Source organism: Salmo trutta, chromosome 17 (assembly GCF_901001165.1).
Source record: "Salmo trutta chromosome 17, fSalTru1.1, whole genome shotgun sequence".
NCBI classification, from domain to species: Eukaryota; Metazoa; Chordata; class Actinopteri; order Salmoniformes; family Salmonidae; genus Salmo; species Salmo trutta.
This window is the reverse complement of record NC_042973.1, coordinates 19737220-19757294: the sequence shown is the minus strand read 5'-3', so window position 1 is coordinate 19757294 and position 20075 is coordinate 19737220. Positions and strand designations below refer to the sequence as shown.

The window sequence follows — 20075 nt, the reverse complement described above, 5'->3', positions numbered from 1 at the left end:
CACAACATGATGCTGCCACCCCTGTGCCTCAAGGTTGGGATGGTGTTCTTCAGCTTGCAAGCTTCCCCCTTTTTCCTCCAAACATAACAACAATGCAGTTCAAGAAATAGAGTTAAGTAAAATATTTACTAAATATACTGAAGTAAAAAAATAGATGTAAAAAAAGGGAACACAATAAAATAACAATAACGAGGCTATATACAGGGGTCACCGGTACCGAGTCAATGTGTGGGGGTAGTCGAGGTAATTTGTACATGTAGGTAGGGGTATAGTGACTAATCACATCTGACAAAATTCTGTGACTGCCACAGCCCTAATTATAGTATGGCTCAACCTATATAACTACTGCTTTACACACCTTTTCTGTTCATTTACTGTCCATACTGTCTTTACACACCTTTTCTATTCATATACGGTCCATAGTGTCTTCACACACCATAAAGACCTTCAGACAGTATTCACACCCCTTGACTTTTTACACATTTTGTTGTGTTACAGTCTGAATTTAAAATGGACTAAATTGAGATATTTTTGTCACTGGCCTACACACAATACAACATAATGTCAAAGTGGAATTATGTTTTTAGAAATGTTTAGAAATTCATGAGTCAATTAGTATTCAACCCCTTTGTTATGGCAAGCCTAAATAAGTTCAGGAGTAAAAATGTGCTTAACAACTCACATAATAAGTTGCATGGACTAATAGTGTTTAATAATAGTGTTTAATAATAGTGTTTAACATGATTTTTTAAAGACTACCTCATCTCTGTACCCCACACATACAATTATCTGTAAGGTCCTTCAGTCGAGCAGTGAATTTCAAACACAGATTCAACCACAAAGACCAGGGAGGTTTTCCAATGCCACACAAAAAAAGGACACCTATTGGTAGTCTATGGTGATAGGTGGGATGGGCTGAGAGTGGCTGAAGGTCGGGATTAAATAGCTTATGTTTGGTAATGTATTATTGTTATGTGACTGCTTTATATAAAAGTACCATGTACGTAAAATGTGTATGCAAAATGTATGTAGCAGAAAAGCTGTAAAAAAAATGTAAAAAGATATTTGTCCTCCGAAGAGGGGGGGAGGGGTGGAGGGGTTAATGAAAAACCATTAAAAAAAGAGAAAAATAATAGAAATAAGAAGGACACTAAACCAGTTGTCGAAGAAGAGCTTGTAGTTCTTGCTTGGGTATAGGCTGGGCCAGGCAGAGGACAACGTTGCCACTTGCTCCCACATCTGCTAGCTCAGGGGTTATCTCCCTACAACTCTCCCTGTGTAGATTTCTAAGTAGTGCGGGACACCATCAGAGCCAGCCAAGACGAGTTTCTTGTAGCCCCATTTCTTTAGTTTTGATGGCAGGTATTGCTTCAATCTATTTCTTCCCTTGAATGGGACCATCTGCTCATCAACAGCCAGCTTCTCACCCATTGGATTGACTTCAGTTTTGAGGTTAGATGAGTGACTAGTGGTCAGATCTTGTAGAGTGGATCATCATTTTCCTCCTGTCTCTCTTCATTGTTACTGAAGTGCAGGGATTTTTTGATGGCCTCCAATCTATTCGGTATCATGGTGTCAGCTACTTGGGACACTTGGCAGGCTTTGTTCCAAAACATATGGGTGCCTGGTAAACCAAACAATGACATGTACTCCACAATACCCAGGAACTGCTCCAATTCTTTTGTTGTGAGGTTAAAGGGATTGTTTGCATTACATTGTATCGCATATATATTTGACTGACTTCCAGAATGTCTTTAGAGAAAAACTGCTTGAAGTACTGGAGAGGGGACATGATATCATCAGATCTTGAAAGCAGCCCCTGCCATTCTGAGTAAGCATTGAAATATGCATTGTGGAGTGTTCTCCACCGGGGTAGGCGTGGAACATCAATTTCTGCTACATCTTCATCCTCAGACTCAGTCTTATTGTCAACAGACAGGCATTCTCCTTGAAAGCATGAAGCACAAATGTGAATGTATCATATACCCTTCTTCATCCACTGACATGCATGCAAACAAACACACACACACACCACACACACACACACACGTGCACATACACGTTACTTTGCTGACTGACCCCTAACTGACCCCTGATCTCCTAACTGTCTCTCAAACCGGATTCGGGGATCCACTCTTCCTGACTTTCTTCAAGCTCACTGTCTTTATTGTCAATCTCCTCAAGCTCACTGTCCTCACTGTCAGAGGGAATGACCCTAACTGATTGATCATGTTCGTTCCACCCATACAATGTTCTTGTGTCCATTTCTAGTAAGTATCAGTAGATAGTAAAGTAAAAACATTGACTATGGTCATAATTATGCATCTGAGCACATCTCCACACTTTAGCATGATATTGCCCGGACAAAAGTGGTCTAACTGCACAATGTTTCCCTGAGGCAATGAACCAAAAAACACAGTTTTAGTATATAAATAAAAACAAAATAAGTCTTTAAACAATCACACATATTTCTTTACATACTCATACACATATTTTTTTAAATAAATATATATTTTTTAATTTAAACATGTTAAAAAGTGATTTTATCTTACCAATTGGTGGTACTGTGTCCCATGCGGCTTTGCTTCCTGAAAGGACAGCTCCACCCCCAGAGAAAAGGCCACACCCACTTCAGCCCCTCATTTCATTGGACACAGACATGTTAGGTGATATTATATATATATTTTTTATTTTAAAACATTCAAGGGGCGGTGTGAGGTCCAAAAAGGTAGTTTGTTGCCTGAGGGCAACACCATGCCATAGAGGGTTAAAATGAAATGTAAAAATGTTTTTTCAAATAAACAAATAAAAGGGCACCTATTGGTAGATGGGTCAAAATTAAAAAGCAGACATTGAATATCCCTTTGAGCATGGTGAAGTTATTAATTACACTTTGGATGGTGTATCAATACACCCAGTCACTACAAAAATATAGGCATCCTGCCTACTGTAACTCAGTTGCCAGAGAGGAAGGAAACCGCTCAGGGATTTCACCATGAGGCCAAGGGTGACTTTCAAACAGTTACATGGAGTTGAATGGCTGTGATAGGAGAAAACTGAGGATCGATTAACAACATTGTAGTTGCTCCACAAAACTAACCTAAATGACAGAGTGGAAAGAAGGAAGCCTGTACAGAATAAACATATTCCAAAACATGCAACCTGTTTGCGATAAGACACTAAAGTAAAACATGGCAAAGAAATTAACTTTATGTCCTGAATACAAAGCATTATGTTTGGGGCAAATCCAACAACACATTATTGAGTACCACTCTATAGATTTTCAAGCATTGTGGTGGCTGCATCATGTTATGGGTATGCTCAATATCATTAAGGACTGGGGTGTTTTTAAGGATAAAAATAAAATAAATGTAGCTAAGCACAGGAAAACCTGGTTCAGTCTGCTTTCCACCAGAGACTGGGAGATTAATTCACCTTTCAGCAAGACAATAACCTAAAACACAAGCCCAAATCTACTCTGGAGTTGCTTACCAAGAAGACAGTGAATGTTCCTGAGTGTCCAAGTTACAGTTTTGCCTTAATTCTGCTTGAAAATCTATGGCAAGACCTAAAAATGGTTGTCTAGAAATTATCAACAACCAATTTGACAGAGCTTGAAGAATTTAGAAAATAATGATGGTCAAATGTTGCACAATCCAGGTGTGGAAAGCTCATAGAGGCTTACCCAGAAAGACTCACAGCTGTAATCACTGCCAAAGGTGATTTTAAAATGTATTGTCACAGGGGGGTCAATACTTATCTAATCAAGATACACTATATATACAAAAGTATGTGGACACCCCTTCAAATTAGTGGATTTGGCTATTTCAGCCACACACGTTGCTGACAGATGTATAAAATTGAGCACACAGCCATACAGTCTCCATAGACAATCACTGGCAGTAGAATGGCCTTACTGAAGAGCTCAGTGACTTTCAGTGTGGCACCTTCATAGTTTGCCACCTTTCCAACAAGTCAGTTCATCAAATTTCTGACCTGCTAAAGCTGCCCCGGTCTACTGTACAGTAAGTGCTGTTATTGTGAAGTGGAAACGTCTAGGAGCAACAACGGCTCAGCCGTGAAGTGGTAGGCCACACAAGCTCACAGAACGGATCGCCGAGTGCTGAAGCGCATAAAAATCACCTGTCCTTGGTTGCAACACTCACTACCGAGTTCCAAACTGCCTCTGGAAGCAAGGTCAGCACAAGAACTGTTCGTCGGGAACTTCATGAAAGGGGTTTCCATGGCCGAGCAGCTGCACACAAGCCTAAGATCACCATGTGCAATGCCAAGCGTTGGCTGGACTGGTATAAAGCTCACTGACATTGGACTCTGGAGTGATGAATCACGCTTCACTTTCTGGCTGTTCAACGGATGAATCTGGGTTTGGGGGATGCCAGGAGAATGCTACCTGCTCGAATGTATAGTGCCAACTGTAAAGTTTGGTGGAGGAGGATTAATGGTCTGGGGCTGTTTTTCATCGTTCGGGCTAGGCTCCTTAGTTCCAGTGAAGGGAAATCTTAACGCTACACCACAAAATGACATTCTAAACAATTCTGTGCATCCAACTTTGGGGAAGGCCCCTTCCTGTTTCAGCATGACAATGCCCCCATGCACAAAGCGAAGTCCATACAGAAATGGTTTGTTGAGATCGGTGTGGAAGAACTTGACTGGCCTGCACAGAGCCCTGACCTCAAGCCCATCGAACACCTTTGGGATGAATTGGAACGCCAACTGCGAGCCAGACCTAATCGCCCAACATCAGTGCCCGACCTTACTAATGCTTGTGGCTGAATGGAAGCAAGTCCCTGCAGCAATGTTGCAACATCGAGTGGAAAGCCTTCCCAGAAGAATGAAGGCTGCTATAGCAGCAAAGAGGGGACCAACTCCATATTAATGCCCATGATTTTAGAATGAGCTGTTCGACGAGCAGGTGTCCACATACGTTTGGTCATGTAGTGTATATTAGTGTTTTATTTTTCATCTTTATTGATTTTTTTTTTTACATATGTTTGAATTTTTTTTCCACTTTGACATTCAAGTATTTTGTGTAAATTGTTGACAAAAAATTACAATTAAATACATTTTAATCCCACTTTGTAACAACACAATGTGGCAAAGTTCAAGGGGTGTGAACACTTTCTGAAGGCACTGTATTACTGCACTATTGGAGTTAGAAACACAAGTATTCCGCTACACCTGCGATAACATCTTCAAATCATAGCTTCAACCAAAAATACTGAATACTGTATAAACTCCTCATTTCCCCTAGTTGCTCTCTGATACTGTATTGTGACCCAGAAAACAAGATGATTATCTCTCCAAGACAATTTTTTTTTTAAACCCAGAAACAAGAGACAAGAGGAGCCAAACAGTAGATGACAGAAGCAGAGTTGGAGGTACTGTTCTCATCTGTGCTCCTTTGTTCTCAACATTAGCCAGATGCTGCAATTAGACTACAAAGCCGGACCAATTACTGCAACCCAGGGGGACGTGCTGCTACGGACTGAATAACACACTGCCAGATCACAGAGGATCTAAGAAGCAATGTCCTTATGGAGCAATGTTCTCCTTCTTAAGAGACATGACCACGTGCTTTGATGATCTGTGAGGACACTGAGACTGAGCGACGCTGGCAGGAACAGCAATTTTCCTGAGTTTGTGACTTAACCAGGGAAAACTCCAGGCCATAGTTATACCTTATGTCTATGGCCCTGAGTTTTCACCTGGTCATTGTAAATTGGCCAGCGTCGTCCGGGTTTGGCTGGGGTAGGCCGTCATTGTAAATAAGAATTTGTTCATAACTGACTTGCCTAGTTAAATAAAGGTTAAATAAAAAATGTAAATAAATAAAAATGGCTTAGACCTCATCGACGGCCTGGGATGAGTTGGAAGGTGGACCTACCTTCTCCTGGTACTGGCGCCGGGATGAGTCCAGGGACTGGATGAGGGCGGTGGCGTGGCCGATGAACATGGCGTAGCAGGTGGCGCCCACGATCATACTGAGCATGGTCAACCAGATATCAGACATGCTCTCTGGTGCTTGGCGCCCGTAACCGATACACAGCATGTGACTCATGGCTTTGAACAGAGCAAAGGAGTACAGCTCGCTCCACGAGTCGTTCTGTTGGGAGAGAGAGAGCAGGGTTTCTATTACAAAAGAGTGCATTATAGAGAAAGAGTAAGATTGCATTAAAACCACATTTTCAATATCACTGTGCCAAAACAAGACTATGATCAACCTAAAACTCTCAAATTCTAAGGCTTCAAAGAGAAATGAAAAGATGGTGGAAAAACAGAGAGAAAGATGGAGAGAGAGAGAAACAGAGAGAGAGGCAATAAAAGAAAGTGTGTGAAAGAAAGCTGCAATCCCACTTCTGCAGGAGCTAAGACATTATGACTCCATTGTGCTAGCTAGCTGCTTGTTGAAGGCCTAATCACTCCAGCACAGTGCTGTTGGTTCAGGTGTAGAAGGCCACTTCAGACTGGGCTCTAATGAGGAGCCACTCTGCCTTCGATTTGTCTATACAGTGAGACTAGAGAAATTTTAAACACTCTCTCCTCAGCCCGCTAACAGCAACACTGACTAAGAAACGCTGCCTGGCTACAGGTTTAATCCTTTAGAGTGATGTCATTGCTCATCTTCTACTCAGCCATTTGTAGGACTGTTGGTTCGTAGTTAGACTGTCCTGGCTGTACAGAGCAGAGCCAAAGAGAGCCGTCCCCACTGTCATTGATTGACTCCTTCTGGATCGGATTGTTTCCGTTTTGAATTTCACTCGACCCCATTTGCATTCCATTCAAAATGATTTCGTTGGGAAATGGTTCAGGGGGAAATAAAGGGAAATGTGAGGGAGGCATCAGATTGTTTTGAAATGTGACAGAGGGACGTGGATGGAAGGGAATAACGGGACGGTGATAAATAGGTGCTGTGTGGAATTGCATGGGGATGATCTTGGGGGCACTCAGCACTTCCAACGGAGGTGTCTGCTCATATGGCCCTTCCTCTCTCTGTGCTGGGGCAGCTTTAGCCTTGGGTGTGTGACAGAGGCAGAGCTCTCTCTCTCTCTCTCTCTCTCTCTCTCTCTCTCTCTCTCTCTCTCTCTCTCTCTCTCTCTCTCTCTCTCTCTCTCTCTCAATTCAATTTAAGGGCTTTATTGGCATGGGAAACATATGTTAACATTGCCAAAGCAAGAGAACTAGACAATAAACAAAAGTGGAATAAACAATACGAATACAGTTCAAAAAAAAAATGCATGAAATGAAATGTATGTATTCACTACTGTAAGTCGCTCTGGATAAGAGCGTCTGCTAAATGACTAAAATGTAAATGTAAATGAACAGTAAACATTACACTCACAAAAGTTCCAAAACAATAAAGACATTACAAATGTCATGTGCAAATAGTTAAAGTGCAAAAGGTAAAATAAATAAACATAAATATGGGTTGTATTTACAACGGTGTTTGTTCTTCACAGGTTGCCCTTTTCTTGTGGCAACAGGTCACAAATCTTGATGCTGTGATGGCACACTGGTATTTCACTCAATAGATATGGGAGTTTATAACAATTGGGTTTGGTTTCTAATTCTTTGTGGATCTGTGTAATCTGAGGGAAATATGTGTCTCTAATATGGTTATACATTTTGCAGGAGGTTAGGAAGTGCAGCTCAGTTTCCACCTCATTTTGTGGGCAGTGTGCACATAGCCTGTCTTCTCTTGAGAGCCAGATCTGCCTACAGCGGCCTTTCTCAATAGCAAGCCTATGCTCACTGAGCATAGCCTTAATTGTGGGTCAGTCACAGTGGTCAGGTATTCTGCCACTGGGCACGCTCTTTTTAGGGCCAAATAGCATTCTAGTTTGCTCTGTCTTTTTCTTAATTCTTTCCAATGTGTCAAATAATTAAATTTTTGTTTTCTTGTGATTTGGTTGGGTCTAATTGTGTTTTATTCTCCAGGACCAGCTTGCTTAGGGGAGTCTTATCCAGATTAATATCTCTGTAGGTGATGGCTTTGTTATGGAAGGTTTGGGAATCGCTTCCTTTTAGGTGGTTGTAGAATTTAACAGCTCTTTTCTGGATTTTGATAATCGGCCTAATTCTGCTCTGCATGCATTATTTGGTGTTTTACGTTGTATATAGAGGATAGTTTTGCAGAATTGTACATGCAGTCTCAATTTGGTGTTTGTCCCATTTTTGAAATTATTGGTTGGTGAGTGGACCCCAGACCTCACAACCATAAAGGGCAATGGGTTCTATAAATTATTCAAGTATTTTTAGCCTGACCCTAATTGGTATGTCGAATTTTATGTTCCTTTTGATGGCATAGTAGGCCCTTCTTGCCTTGTCTCTAAGATCGTTCACAGCTTTGTGGAAGTTATCTGTGGCGCTGATGTTTAGGCCGAGGTATGTATAGTTTTTGTGTGCTCCAGGGCAACGGTGTCTAGATGGTATTTGTATTTGTGGTCCTGGCAACTTTACCTTTTTTGGAACAGCATGATTTTTGTCTTACTGTCAGGGCCCAGATCTGACAGAATCTGTGCAGAAGCTCTAGGTGCTGCTGTGGGCCCTCCTTGGTTGGGGACAGAAGCACCAGATCATCAGCAAACAGTAGACACTTGACTTCAGATTCTAGTAGGGTGAGGACGGGGTCTGCAGACTGTTCTAGTGCCCTCGCCAATTCATTGATATATATGTTGAAGTGGGTGAAGTTTAAGCTGCATCCCTGTCTCACCCCACGGCCCTGTGGAAAGAAATGTGTATGTTTTTTTGCCAATTTTAACTGCACACTTGATGTATGTGGGTTTTATAATGTCCGATGTTTTTCCCCCAACACCACTTTCCATCAATTTGTACAGCAGACCCTCAAGCCAAATTGAGTCAAAAGCTTTTTTGAAATCAACAAAGCATGCGAAGACTTTACCTTTGTTTTGGTTTGCTTGTCAATTAGGGTGTGCAGGGTGAATAACTGGTCTGTTGTAAGGTAATTTGGTAAAAAGCCAATTTGACATTTGCTCAGTACATTGTTTTCATTGAGGAAATGTGCGAGTCTGCTGTTAATGATAATGCAGAGGAGTTTCCCAAGGTTGCTCTCTCTCTCTAACTCTCTCTCTGGTCTATCAGCATGCTGCCTACAGAGTGTGCCTGCCAGCGAAACACCAGCAGCAGCCCCTCACAAAGCTCTGAGATGGAAATAAACACACACACCATCTAATGGAAGATGAAGCCCCAAGATAATTTTTCCATCTCTCAGAGTATGATGTATACTCACAATCACCAGGCCTATTTGACATACGAGTTTAGGTAGCTACAATAACTGTGCCAGAGCCAGAGGAAACGGTAAAAACCCAGATGAAAAAGGGCCACTATTGGAGGCATGTTGTAGCGAGCTGCTCTGGCTCGGCCCGCTCGCTGTAGCTTATCTGAATTTACAGGATTTTATACTAAGGTCTCTACGCTGCCTCACACACACACACACACACACACACACACACACACACACACACACACACACACACACACACACACACACACACACACACACACACACACACACACACACACAGAGTGTCTGTGATCTATAAACCCAGTCCCCAGTGCAGATGACTGAACAACCTCCACTGCACTAACACATTCATTTCCTCTGTGTCTCGGTAGGACAATACCATATTTTACCCACCATGCTGTGTGGTGTGTGGTGTGTGTGTGTGTGTGTGTGTGTGTGTGTGTGTGTGTGTGTGTGTGTGTGTGTGTGTGTGTGTGTGTGTGTGTGTGTGTGTGTGTGTGTGTGTGTGCATGTGGCACCACGCCAGTACTGCAGCCACAGAGCCAGGCAGCTGACAGTAATGCTGATCTATTAACAGAGAACGAGCATCCATCTCTTCAGGTATGGGAGTGGAGCCCCACTGGGATCAAATGAGAACATGGGGGAGTACACTGGGCCACCAAGTCCCCAATCCCCATAGCAATAAAATCAACAGACAGCCTGCATGGTGTTTAGACTAGAACAGGTGAGTCTTTCTCTATATTCTGTATAGACTCTGATTCTCATAAGGCACTGGCTCTGAGGAAGAATGTGGCATGTGGGTTCTGCTCGATGTATGAAATTATCTCTGATGATCTGTTCCAAGATCCTGGCGGGAGGGAGGTGTGAGGTAGAAGGAGAAGGGGGGAAGGGGGGTCTTGGTGTGTGTGTGTGTGTGTGTGTGTGTGTGTGTGTGTGTGTGTGTGTGTGTGTGTGTGTGTGTGTGTGTGTGTGTGTGTGTGTGTGTGAGTGAGTTCTTGTCTGATGCTGCAGGGGTTAAAGATAAAGAGACAGTGATATAACACACACATCTAAGACCTATACAGTATACGGTACATCAGATGAAAGCACCTGGCCCTAACTTACATAACAGAGGGGACATTTTTTATTTGATCAGCCTGCTGTAAACTTAAATCCTGGCTTATAGCAGAACAGTCTGTGTCAATGGTCAGATCAGGGAGGGTCAGGTAACGCATATTAACATGACTGACTGTTTGATGGAGAGGCCTTCTGGTAATTCTCTCCCACAGGGCCTAAAGCTAGTCGGCAGAAAGCCTCTCACACCTGAGTCTACAACAAGAACTCAAAGGGTTAAGTTTAGGTCCAAGTGGTTAAAGTTAGGGCTATGGCTTGGGGAAGGCTTAAAACGTGTGTGTGTGTTTTCTCTCTGTTCTCTGAGCAGCATGGAGGATGCAGAGCTTGCCGTGTAGGGGAGCGGGATGCAGTGAGTAGTCAGGCAGCCACTGAAAGTGAACAAGTCTCGAGTGGCATGGAGATGGATCATTTAACGCTGCGTCTTTCATTTGAAGCCATCCGCCTCTGGAGAGATGATGACCTTGATTGCTGGGAGATGCCTGCTCTCAGGCTGCGACTGATCACCGGGACAACTGTTCTCAGGGAAACTGCCGCGGGGTACACACAGAGAGAGAGCCCAGCTCTGAGCAACGTAACAGGACCGAGAGTCGTGTGTTCGTGTGTGCGGGTTTTTTATGTATTTTTTATTTAACCTTCATTTTGGCAGGGTGTCATGCTGAGACCAAGGTCCCTTTTACAGATTCCTGTACACACATCAATACACACGATACACATCAATATTCCTATTCACATCAATACACATTAATATAGACATTAATATTCACATCAATACACATTAATATAGACATTAATATTCACATCAATACACATTAATATAGACATTAATATTCATATCAATACACATTAATATAGACATTAATATTCACATCAATACACATTAATATAGACATTAATATTCACATCAATACACATTAATATAGACATTAATATTCACATCAATACACATTAATATAGACATTAATATTCACATCAATACACGAAAATCTAAACACAATCATAGAAAACAAACACATTCTTCATTAAAAAGGTCCTCAATCAGCCTTTTGAATTGCCTTAGAGTCACCAATTCATCCAATTTTAGAGATCCTTGGAGATTATTCAACAAGGAAGGTGCAAAAAAACTAAAAGCAGATTTAGGGAATCTCCAAGGTTAGCCATCCCTGAGACCGGGTCTGGTATCTTGTACGTCTGTAAGTAAACAATGAAGTATGGTAGGCAGAAGTTTATGCAGCAGGGTTTATAAACATAAAGAGTGCAAAGCATGCGTGCGTGCGTGTGTGTGTGTGGCATACACATGGCACTGCGCCCTAGCTACTACCAAGCCAAAACAAGGAGGGAAGGGAGGGGACCAAACACAATTACTGCACAGTAAGAGACACTGAGACAAAATCTGTGCTAGATCTAATGTGTCCTGGGCCTAGTTCAGGGACAGGGAAGTAGAGCTGGCACGTAGCAAGGGAACAGTCTACCCAGGCAGGCAGGCAAAGCCATGGCCAGTCTCAGGGGAGACGTGTGAGATCAATAGCCATCCTCCACCATCCCCACTGCTCTCTACCTTGGAGTTCTAGTGTCCATCTGGAGACCTGGGACACATAGCTCTCTCAGTTCCCGCTGACCTATACAACCCCTCCCATCTGGGAACAAAGTCCTTCTGGGGTCTCTGGAGGCCATACTGAGTTATAAAGGCATGTTTCACTCCAATGCTCTGTCCAATCCATTGCAGTGACCAGATATGTTTAAGCATGTGTGTGTGTGTGTGTGTGTGTGTGTGTGTGTGTGTGTGTGTGTGTGTGTGTGTGTGTGTGTGTGTGTGTGTGTGTGTGTGTGTGTGTGTGTGTGTGTGTGTGTGTGTATGCCTGCATGCCTGAGTATTGGTGAGCCCCCATTGCCTCTCCTGTGCCCTCCTCTGGGGTTGAGGAATAGAGCTCACCTGGAATGGAGGAGCTTTAGCAGAGGTGTTGTGACTAACTGGGCCTCCAGTGAAGCTGAGAGTGTAGAAGACAACCCCAGAGACACCAACCCAGGTCTTCAGGACCTTCACTTCTACTACATGCCATTACCACTAATAGCCATGCCATTACCACTAATAGCCATGCCATTACCACGATCCAAAAGCACTGGAAACATTCCCATTGACGTCTTACAAGCATAATGGCAAACTGAAACTTGTTGAGTTTCCATTTTGATAGGTTATTGTTGTGTGCTTCCAACACCTTGCAAATATGTAAAAAATAATTGCTGAGGGAACCCAAGTTAGGATGTTTAGATACGTCAATGTGAAAACAAATAGTTTTGACAGAAACTGAAATAACAAAGCTGTGTGTTGAATGTCAGAGCTAAATGCATCTGTGTTGAACCTCAGTAATGCTAGACCGCACCCTGTTCATTTGTCTGTGAGCACTCAGCCAGCGAGTCATGGCCTTACTGTGGCTTGTGAATGCTGATGAATTGCTAACTTTGATATTTGGAGAGAGGGAGAGAGAGAGGGAGAGAGAGAGAGAGGGCGAGAGAGAGGGAGAGAGAGAGAGAGAGAGAGAGAGAGAGAGAGAGAGAGAGAGAGAGGGGGGGAATAAAGAGAGAGGGGGTAAAGGCATAAAAGCAAGTGTGCTCCCAGCCTGCTACGTGTCCCCTGTTCACGTCTCCTGTCTTGTAGTGTCGTTAGGCTCCTCTCTCTACGAGGTGTCTGCAGATGGGCACAAGCAATAAACCATCTGAGAGTCCACAGACAACAGAGCGTAGAAAAGGAACGAAGAGAGAGAGAGAGAATGGTGGCAGGCCTTTATCTTTCTTCTGACAGAGAGAGAGGTACACTGAATGAATGGGTCACGGGCCTGGGACTAGAGAGAGCATGTCGTGACACATACCGCAGTGACAGCGGACTCTGGGTGAGTGGTGAGTTCTAAGCAGGAGATGGTTACAGAAGCACCAGTTGGTCTTTGAATGTTTTTTTGTCTCTGGGAAGGCAATACATTTACTCAGCCAGAAGCAATATTGTGTGCGCCTCAGGATTCTTCAATTTCCCAGCACCAGTACACACTTTGGATGAGTTACTTCAGACTACTTTTGAGGTAGATTGGTAGATTTTCCTGACCTAGATTAAATCTACTCCTGGACTATAAAGCATCCTCAGTGGTGAATCTCCACTGAAAGTTTTTTTAGTCCAGGAATAGGCTTCATCTGTGTCTCAACCTGGCCTCAGGGCAATTCATGAGATTCCGTATGTAAATCTGTTCCCTTCCATTTAGTACGATACATTACATTACATTTAGTACCTTACGTTACATTATGAATGGAGTAGTGGTCGTGCAATATCATACAAATTAGAGGACGTATAGTATCATACGTCTTACCCCGGTCGTACAATAGCATACGAATTGGATGATGTAACTTATCATACGTCTTGGAGGACATTTGGAGGCTCCTCAGTGAAGGAAGGGGACGACCATCCTCCTCAATGAATTTCATAAAAATGTAATAGTGAAACATTAAAATGTTTTTATTTTTAGATAAAACTATACAAAATATATTCACATCACCAAATAAAACACACTGTTTTGCAATGAAGGTCTATAGTATCCTCAGCAGCACTCTGTAGGGTAGCACCATGGTGTAGCAGGAGGACAACTAGCTTCTGTCCTCCTCTGGGTACATTCACTTCAATACAAAACCCAGGAGGCTCATGGTTCTCACCCTCTTCCATAGACTTACACAGTAATTATGACAACTTCTGGAGGACGTCCTCCAACCTATCAGAGCTCTTGCAGCATGAACTGACATGTTGTCCACCCAATCAAAGGTTCAGAACATTAATCTAGTACTGAAAGCATAAGCTACATCTTGCTAACACTGCAGTTCATAAAATGTGATGAGTAGTTGACTCAAAGAGGGAGAAAGACAACAGTTTTGAACAAATTAATTTCTTGCAAAATTAAGGAGAAGCGAGAGAGAGAGAGAGAGAGCGAGAGAGAGAGCTAGCTATATTTCGTAGTATAGATTTTCTTCACTTCACTTTCACTTTCTTAGCTAGCATCGAATGCAGCTAGCTAGTTTAGCTTACTCAAACACCTGGATCAAACAGAGAGGGATGCTATGTTAGCTCGCTGACTATGGCAATCCAACACTGGAACTCTTCCACCAGTTTAACCGCTAAATTGCTTGCAGCTGAGTGTACAGTATGCTGCATGATTGTAGCTGGTTTACTAACGCGTTACTTCTACTAGCTATGTTGACAATGACATGACAATGATGTAGGCTGTGTGTAGTGGTTAGCAGTCATGATATGCAGGTTGGAAATGTTTTTTCGCCTGGTCACAGACAGCTGATGTGTTTAGGTAAATTATCTAAACACGTCTGGTCCACAAATTAATGGAAAAGGTGAGAGGAGGAGAGAACGTAGATATATGTGAGAAGTAATTATATATACAACGAGCTGTTTGTATGTGGCTGCTATGAAAGTGATCTGTGTTTGCACGTGATCAGGGGTGTATTCATCGTTGAAAAACGTTTCTTAACGGAAGCAAACCAAACGGGGATAAACATACCTGGATTTGTCCAATAGAAACTCTCATTTGCAACTGTTGGACTAATGATTATGCCCTAGATGCAGGCAAGAATGTGCAATCCAGTATTGAATGTGTCACTGTCTGTCATCTAGATTACAAAAAATTATCATGATCTGTGCACCCACGTTGCAAACTTTCATTCATAGGCTAGGTTGTAGCAACCTCTTGATGGGTACTGGGAAAATTTGAGTATCATGTAGTAGCCTAAACCTATCGATGTTACACTGAGCTGGGCTAGTGGAATATGAATGACAGTCATCCAATATGCTGTAATTGTAAGGAGTGCGTACTGGGGGCAGAGAGTCAGACGCCGGAGAACAAAAACTGTGTTTCCAAATGGCGCTGTTTAACCTGTCTGGGCTAGGGGGCAGTATTTTCACGGCCGGATGAAAAACGTACCCAATTTAAACAGGTTACTACTCTGGCCCAGAAGCTCGAATATGCATGTTATTAGTAGATTTGGATAGAAAACACTCTGAAGTTTCTAAAACTGTTTGAATGGTGTCTGTGAGTATAACAGAACTCATATGGCTGGCAAAAACCTGAGACAAATTCAAGCAGGAAGTGGAAAGTCTGAGAATTGTAGTTCTTCTTTTGATTCTCTATCAAAGCTACAGTGTCTGTGGGGTGAGGTTGCACTTCCTACGGCTTCCATTGGCTGTCTAAAGCCTTCAGAAAGTGGTTTGAGCATTTTCCTGTCACTGGGCAGATAATAGGAGCTCCGTTACTGAGTGGTCTGCCTGGCAACAAAGGGATTGGATATGCTCGGTCCCGCGAGCGCGCCCCTCCTTCTTTTTCTTCTTGAATGAATATGCTATTGTCCGGTTGGAATATTATCGCAATTTTACATTAAAAATACCATAAAGATTGATTTTAAACAGCTTTAAACAGCGAGTTCTGTTTCATCTCGGCCCGGGGTACGAACGCCACCCACTCCCCTGGCCGGTCCTGGCAATAGGACCGCAGAAACCTACCCACATCCTGGTTCACTCTCTCCACCTGCCCATTACTCTCGGGGTGAAACCCTGAAGTAAGACTGATCGAGACCCCCAGACGTTCCATGAACGCCTTCCAGACCCTAGATGTGAACGGTGGACCCCGATCAGACACTATATCCTCAGGCACCCCGTAGTGCCGGAAGACGTGTGTAAACAAGGCCTCCGCAGTCTGTAGGGCCGTAGGGAGACCGGGCAGAGGGAGGAGACGACAGGACTTAGAGAAACGATCCACAACGACCAGGATCGCGGTGTTACCCTGTGATGGTGGAAGATCAGTCAGAATATCCACCGTCAGGTGCGATCAAGGCCGCTGTGGAATGGGTAAGGGGTGTAGCTTACCTCTGGGTAGGTGCCTCGGAGCCTTACACTGGGCACACACCGAGCAGGAGGAAACATAAACCCTCACGTCCTTAGCCAAGGTAGGCCACCAGTACCTCCCGCACAAACAGCGCACTGTCCGACCGATCCCAGGATGACCAGAGGAGGGTGACGTATGGGCCCAATAGATCAACCGGTCACGAACAGCAGACGAGACGTACAGACGCCCAGCGGGTCACTGGACCGGAGCGGGCTCTATATGTAACGCCTGCTCAATGTCCATGTCCAGCTCCCACACTACCGGCGCCACCAGGCAGGAGGCGGGGAGTACGGGAGTGGGATCCATGGGCCACTCCTCTGTCTCATACAGCCGGGACAATGCGTCTGCCTTAACGTTCTGGGAGCCTGGTCTGTAGGAAAGGGTAAACACAAAATGGGTGAAACATGACCCACCTTGCCTGGCGAGGGTTCAGTCTCCTCGCTGCCTGGATGTACTCCAGATTGCGGTGGTCAGTCCAGATGAGAAAAGGGTGTCTAGCCCCCTCAAGCCAATGTCTCCACACCTTCAAGGCCTTGACAACCGCCAACAGCTCCCGGTCCCCCACATCATAGTTTCGCTCGGTGCCGTACCCAAGCGCTGAGAGAGCACAGCTCCTATCCCAGCCCCGGACGCGTCCACCTCCACTATGAACGCCAAAGAGGGACCCGGATGGGCCAGCATGGGAGCCGAGGTAAACAGAGCCCTCAGGTGACTAAAGGCCCTGTCCGCCTCAGCTGACCACTGCAAGCGTACCGGGCCCCCCTTCAGCAGTGAAGTAATGGGAGCCGCTACCTGACCAAAACCCCGGATAAACCTCCGGTAGTAGATTGCAAACCCTAGAAACCGCTGCACCTCCTTTACCGTGGTGGGAGTCGGCCAATTACTCACGGCTGAAATGCAGTCACTCTCCATCTCCACCCTTGAGATGGAAATGCGATACCCTAGGAAGGAAACGGACTGTTGGAAGAACAGGCAGTTCTCAGCCTTGACGTACATGTCATGCTCCAACAGGCGACCAAGCACCCTGCGCACCAGGGACTCATGCTCAGCGCGTGTAGCGGAGTATATCAAGATGTCATCAATATACACCACCACACCCTGCCCGTGCAGGCCCCTGAAAATCTCGTCTACAAAGGCTTGGAAGACTGATGGCGCATTCATCAACCCATACGGCATGATAAAATCTATGCAGCCTACTCAATCACTTTTTATAGATACTGTTTACAGGCTTCCTGGGCCATATACAGCGTTCCTCACTGAGTTCCCTGAATTCCTATCGGACTTTGTAGTCATGGCAGATAATATTCACATTTTTGGTGACTTTAATATTGACATGGAAAAGTCCACAGACACACTCCAAAAGGCTTTCGGAGCCATCATCAACTCAGTGGACTTTGTCCAACATGTCTCCGGACCTACTCACTGCCACAGTCATACTCTGGACATAGTTTTGTCCCGTGGAATAAATGTTGTGGATCTTAATGTTTTTCCTCATAATCCTGGACTATCGGACCAACATTCTATTACGTTTGCAATCGCAACAAATAATCTGCTCAGACCCCAACCAAGGATCATCAAAAGTCGTGCTATAAATTCTCAGACAACCCAAAGATTCCTAGATGCCCGTCCAGACTCCCTCCGCCTACCCAAGAACGTCAGAGTACAAAAATCAGTTAACCACCTAACCGAGGAACTCAATTTAATATGGCACAATACCCTAGATGCAGTCGTACCCCTAAAAACAAAAAAACATTTGTCATAAGAAACTAGCTCCCTGGTATACAGAAAATACCCGAGCTCTGAAGCAAGTTTCCATAAAATTGGAACGGAAATGGCGCTACACCAAACTGTAAGTCTTCCGACTAGCTTGGAAAGACAGTACCGTGCAGTATCGAAGAGCCCTTACTGCTGCTCGATCATCCTATTTTTCCAACTTAATTGAGGAAAATACGAACAATACTACATTTATTTTTGATACTGTTGCAAAGCTAACTAAAAAGCAGCATTCCCCAAGAGAGGATGGCTTTCACTTCAGCAGTGATAAATTCATGAACGTCTTTGAGGAAAAGATCATGATCATTAGAAAGCAAATTACGGACTCCTCTTTAAATCTGCATATTCCTCCAAAGCTCAGTTGTCCTGAGTCTGCACAACTCTGCCAGAACCTAGGATCAAGGGACACACTAAAGTGTTTTAGTACTATATCTCTTGACACAATGATGAAAATAATCATGGCCTCTAAACCTTCAAGTTGCATACTGGACCCTATTCCAACTAAACTACTGAAAGAGCTGCTTCCTGTGCTTGGCCCTCCTATGTTGAACATAATAAACGGCTCTCTATCCACCGGATGTGTACCAAACTCACTAAAAGTGGCAGTAATAAAGCCTCTCTTCAAAAAGCCAAGTCGAATCTCCCATTCCTCTCAAAAAAATTTGAAAAAGCTGTTGCGCAGCAACTCACTGCCTTAATGAAGACAAACAATGTATACGAAACGCTTCAGTCTGGTTTTAGACCCCATCATAGCACTGAGACTGCACTTGTGAAGGTGGTAAATTACCTTTTAATGGTGTCAGACCGAGGCTCTGCATCTGTCCTCGTGCTCCTTGACCTTAGTGCTGCTTTTGATACCATCAATCACCACATTCTTTTGGAGAGATTGGAAACCCAAATTGGTCTACATGGACAAGTTCTGGCCTGGTTTAGATCTTATCTGTCGGAAAGATATCAGTTTGTCTCTGTGGATGGTTTGTCCTCTGACAAATCAACTGTAAATGTCGGTGTTCCTCAAGGCTCTGTTTTAGGACCACTATTGTTTTCACTATATATTTTACCTCTTGGGGATGTCATTCGGAAACATAATATTAACTTTCACTGCTATGCGGATGACACACAGCTGTACATTTCGATGAAACATGGTGAAGCCCCAAAATTGCCCTCTCTTGAAGCCTGTGTTTCAGACATAAGGAAGTGGATAGTGGCAAATGTTCTACTTTTAAACTAGGACAAAACAGAGATGCTTGTTCTAGGTCCCAAGAAACAAAGAGATCTTCTGTTGAATCTGACAATTAATCTTGATGGTTGTACAGTCGTCTCAAATAAAACTGTGAAGGACCTCGCCGTTACTCTGGACCCTGATCTCTCTTTTGACGAACATATCAAGACTTTAATCAGAAACTTTCTGTCCAAAAATGATGCAGAACAATTAATCCATGCTTTTGTCACTTCTAGGTTAGACTACCGCAATGGTCTACTTTCCGGCTACCCGGATAAAGCACCAAATAAACTTCAGTTAGTGCTAAACACGGCTGTTAGAATCTTGACTAGAACCCCAAAAGTTGAACATATTACTCCAGTGCTAGCTTCTCTACACTGGCTTCCTGTTAAAGCAAGGGCTGATTTCAAGGTTTTACCGCTAACCTACAAAGCATTACATGGGCTTGCTCCTACCTATCTTTCCGATTTTGTCTTGCCGTACATACCTACACGTACACTACGGTCACAAGACGCAGGCCTCCTTACTGTCCCTAGAATTTCTAAGCAAACAGATGGAGACAGGGCTTTCTCCTATAGAGCTCCATTTTTATGGAATGGTCTGCCTATCCATGTGAGAGACGCAGACTCGGTCTCAACCTTTAAGTCTTTATTGAAGACTCATCTCTTCAGTAGGTTCTATGATTAAGTGTAGTCTGGCCCAGGAGTGTGAAGGTGAACAGAAAGGCACTGGAGCAACGAACCGCCCTTGCTGTCTCTGCCTGGCT

The 20075-nt window shown here is 43.8% G+C and overlaps 1 protein-coding gene across 2 annotated transcripts in view; it reads right to left on the bottom strand.

Annotated features, from left to right (window-relative positions):
* LOC115151821 (potassium/sodium hyperpolarization-activated cyclic nucleotide-gated channel 2) overlaps positions 1–20075 on the bottom strand; it is an 84276-nt gene that overhangs the window by 20507 nt on the left and 43694 nt on the right. For both annotated transcript variants that reach the window (XM_029696076.1, XM_029696077.1), the window contains exon 4: positions 5906–6124. In XM_029696076.1, coding sequence (XP_029551936.1) covers positions 5906–6124 — 219 coding nt within the window. The remainder of the gene's footprint in view (positions 1–5905; positions 6125–20075) is intronic.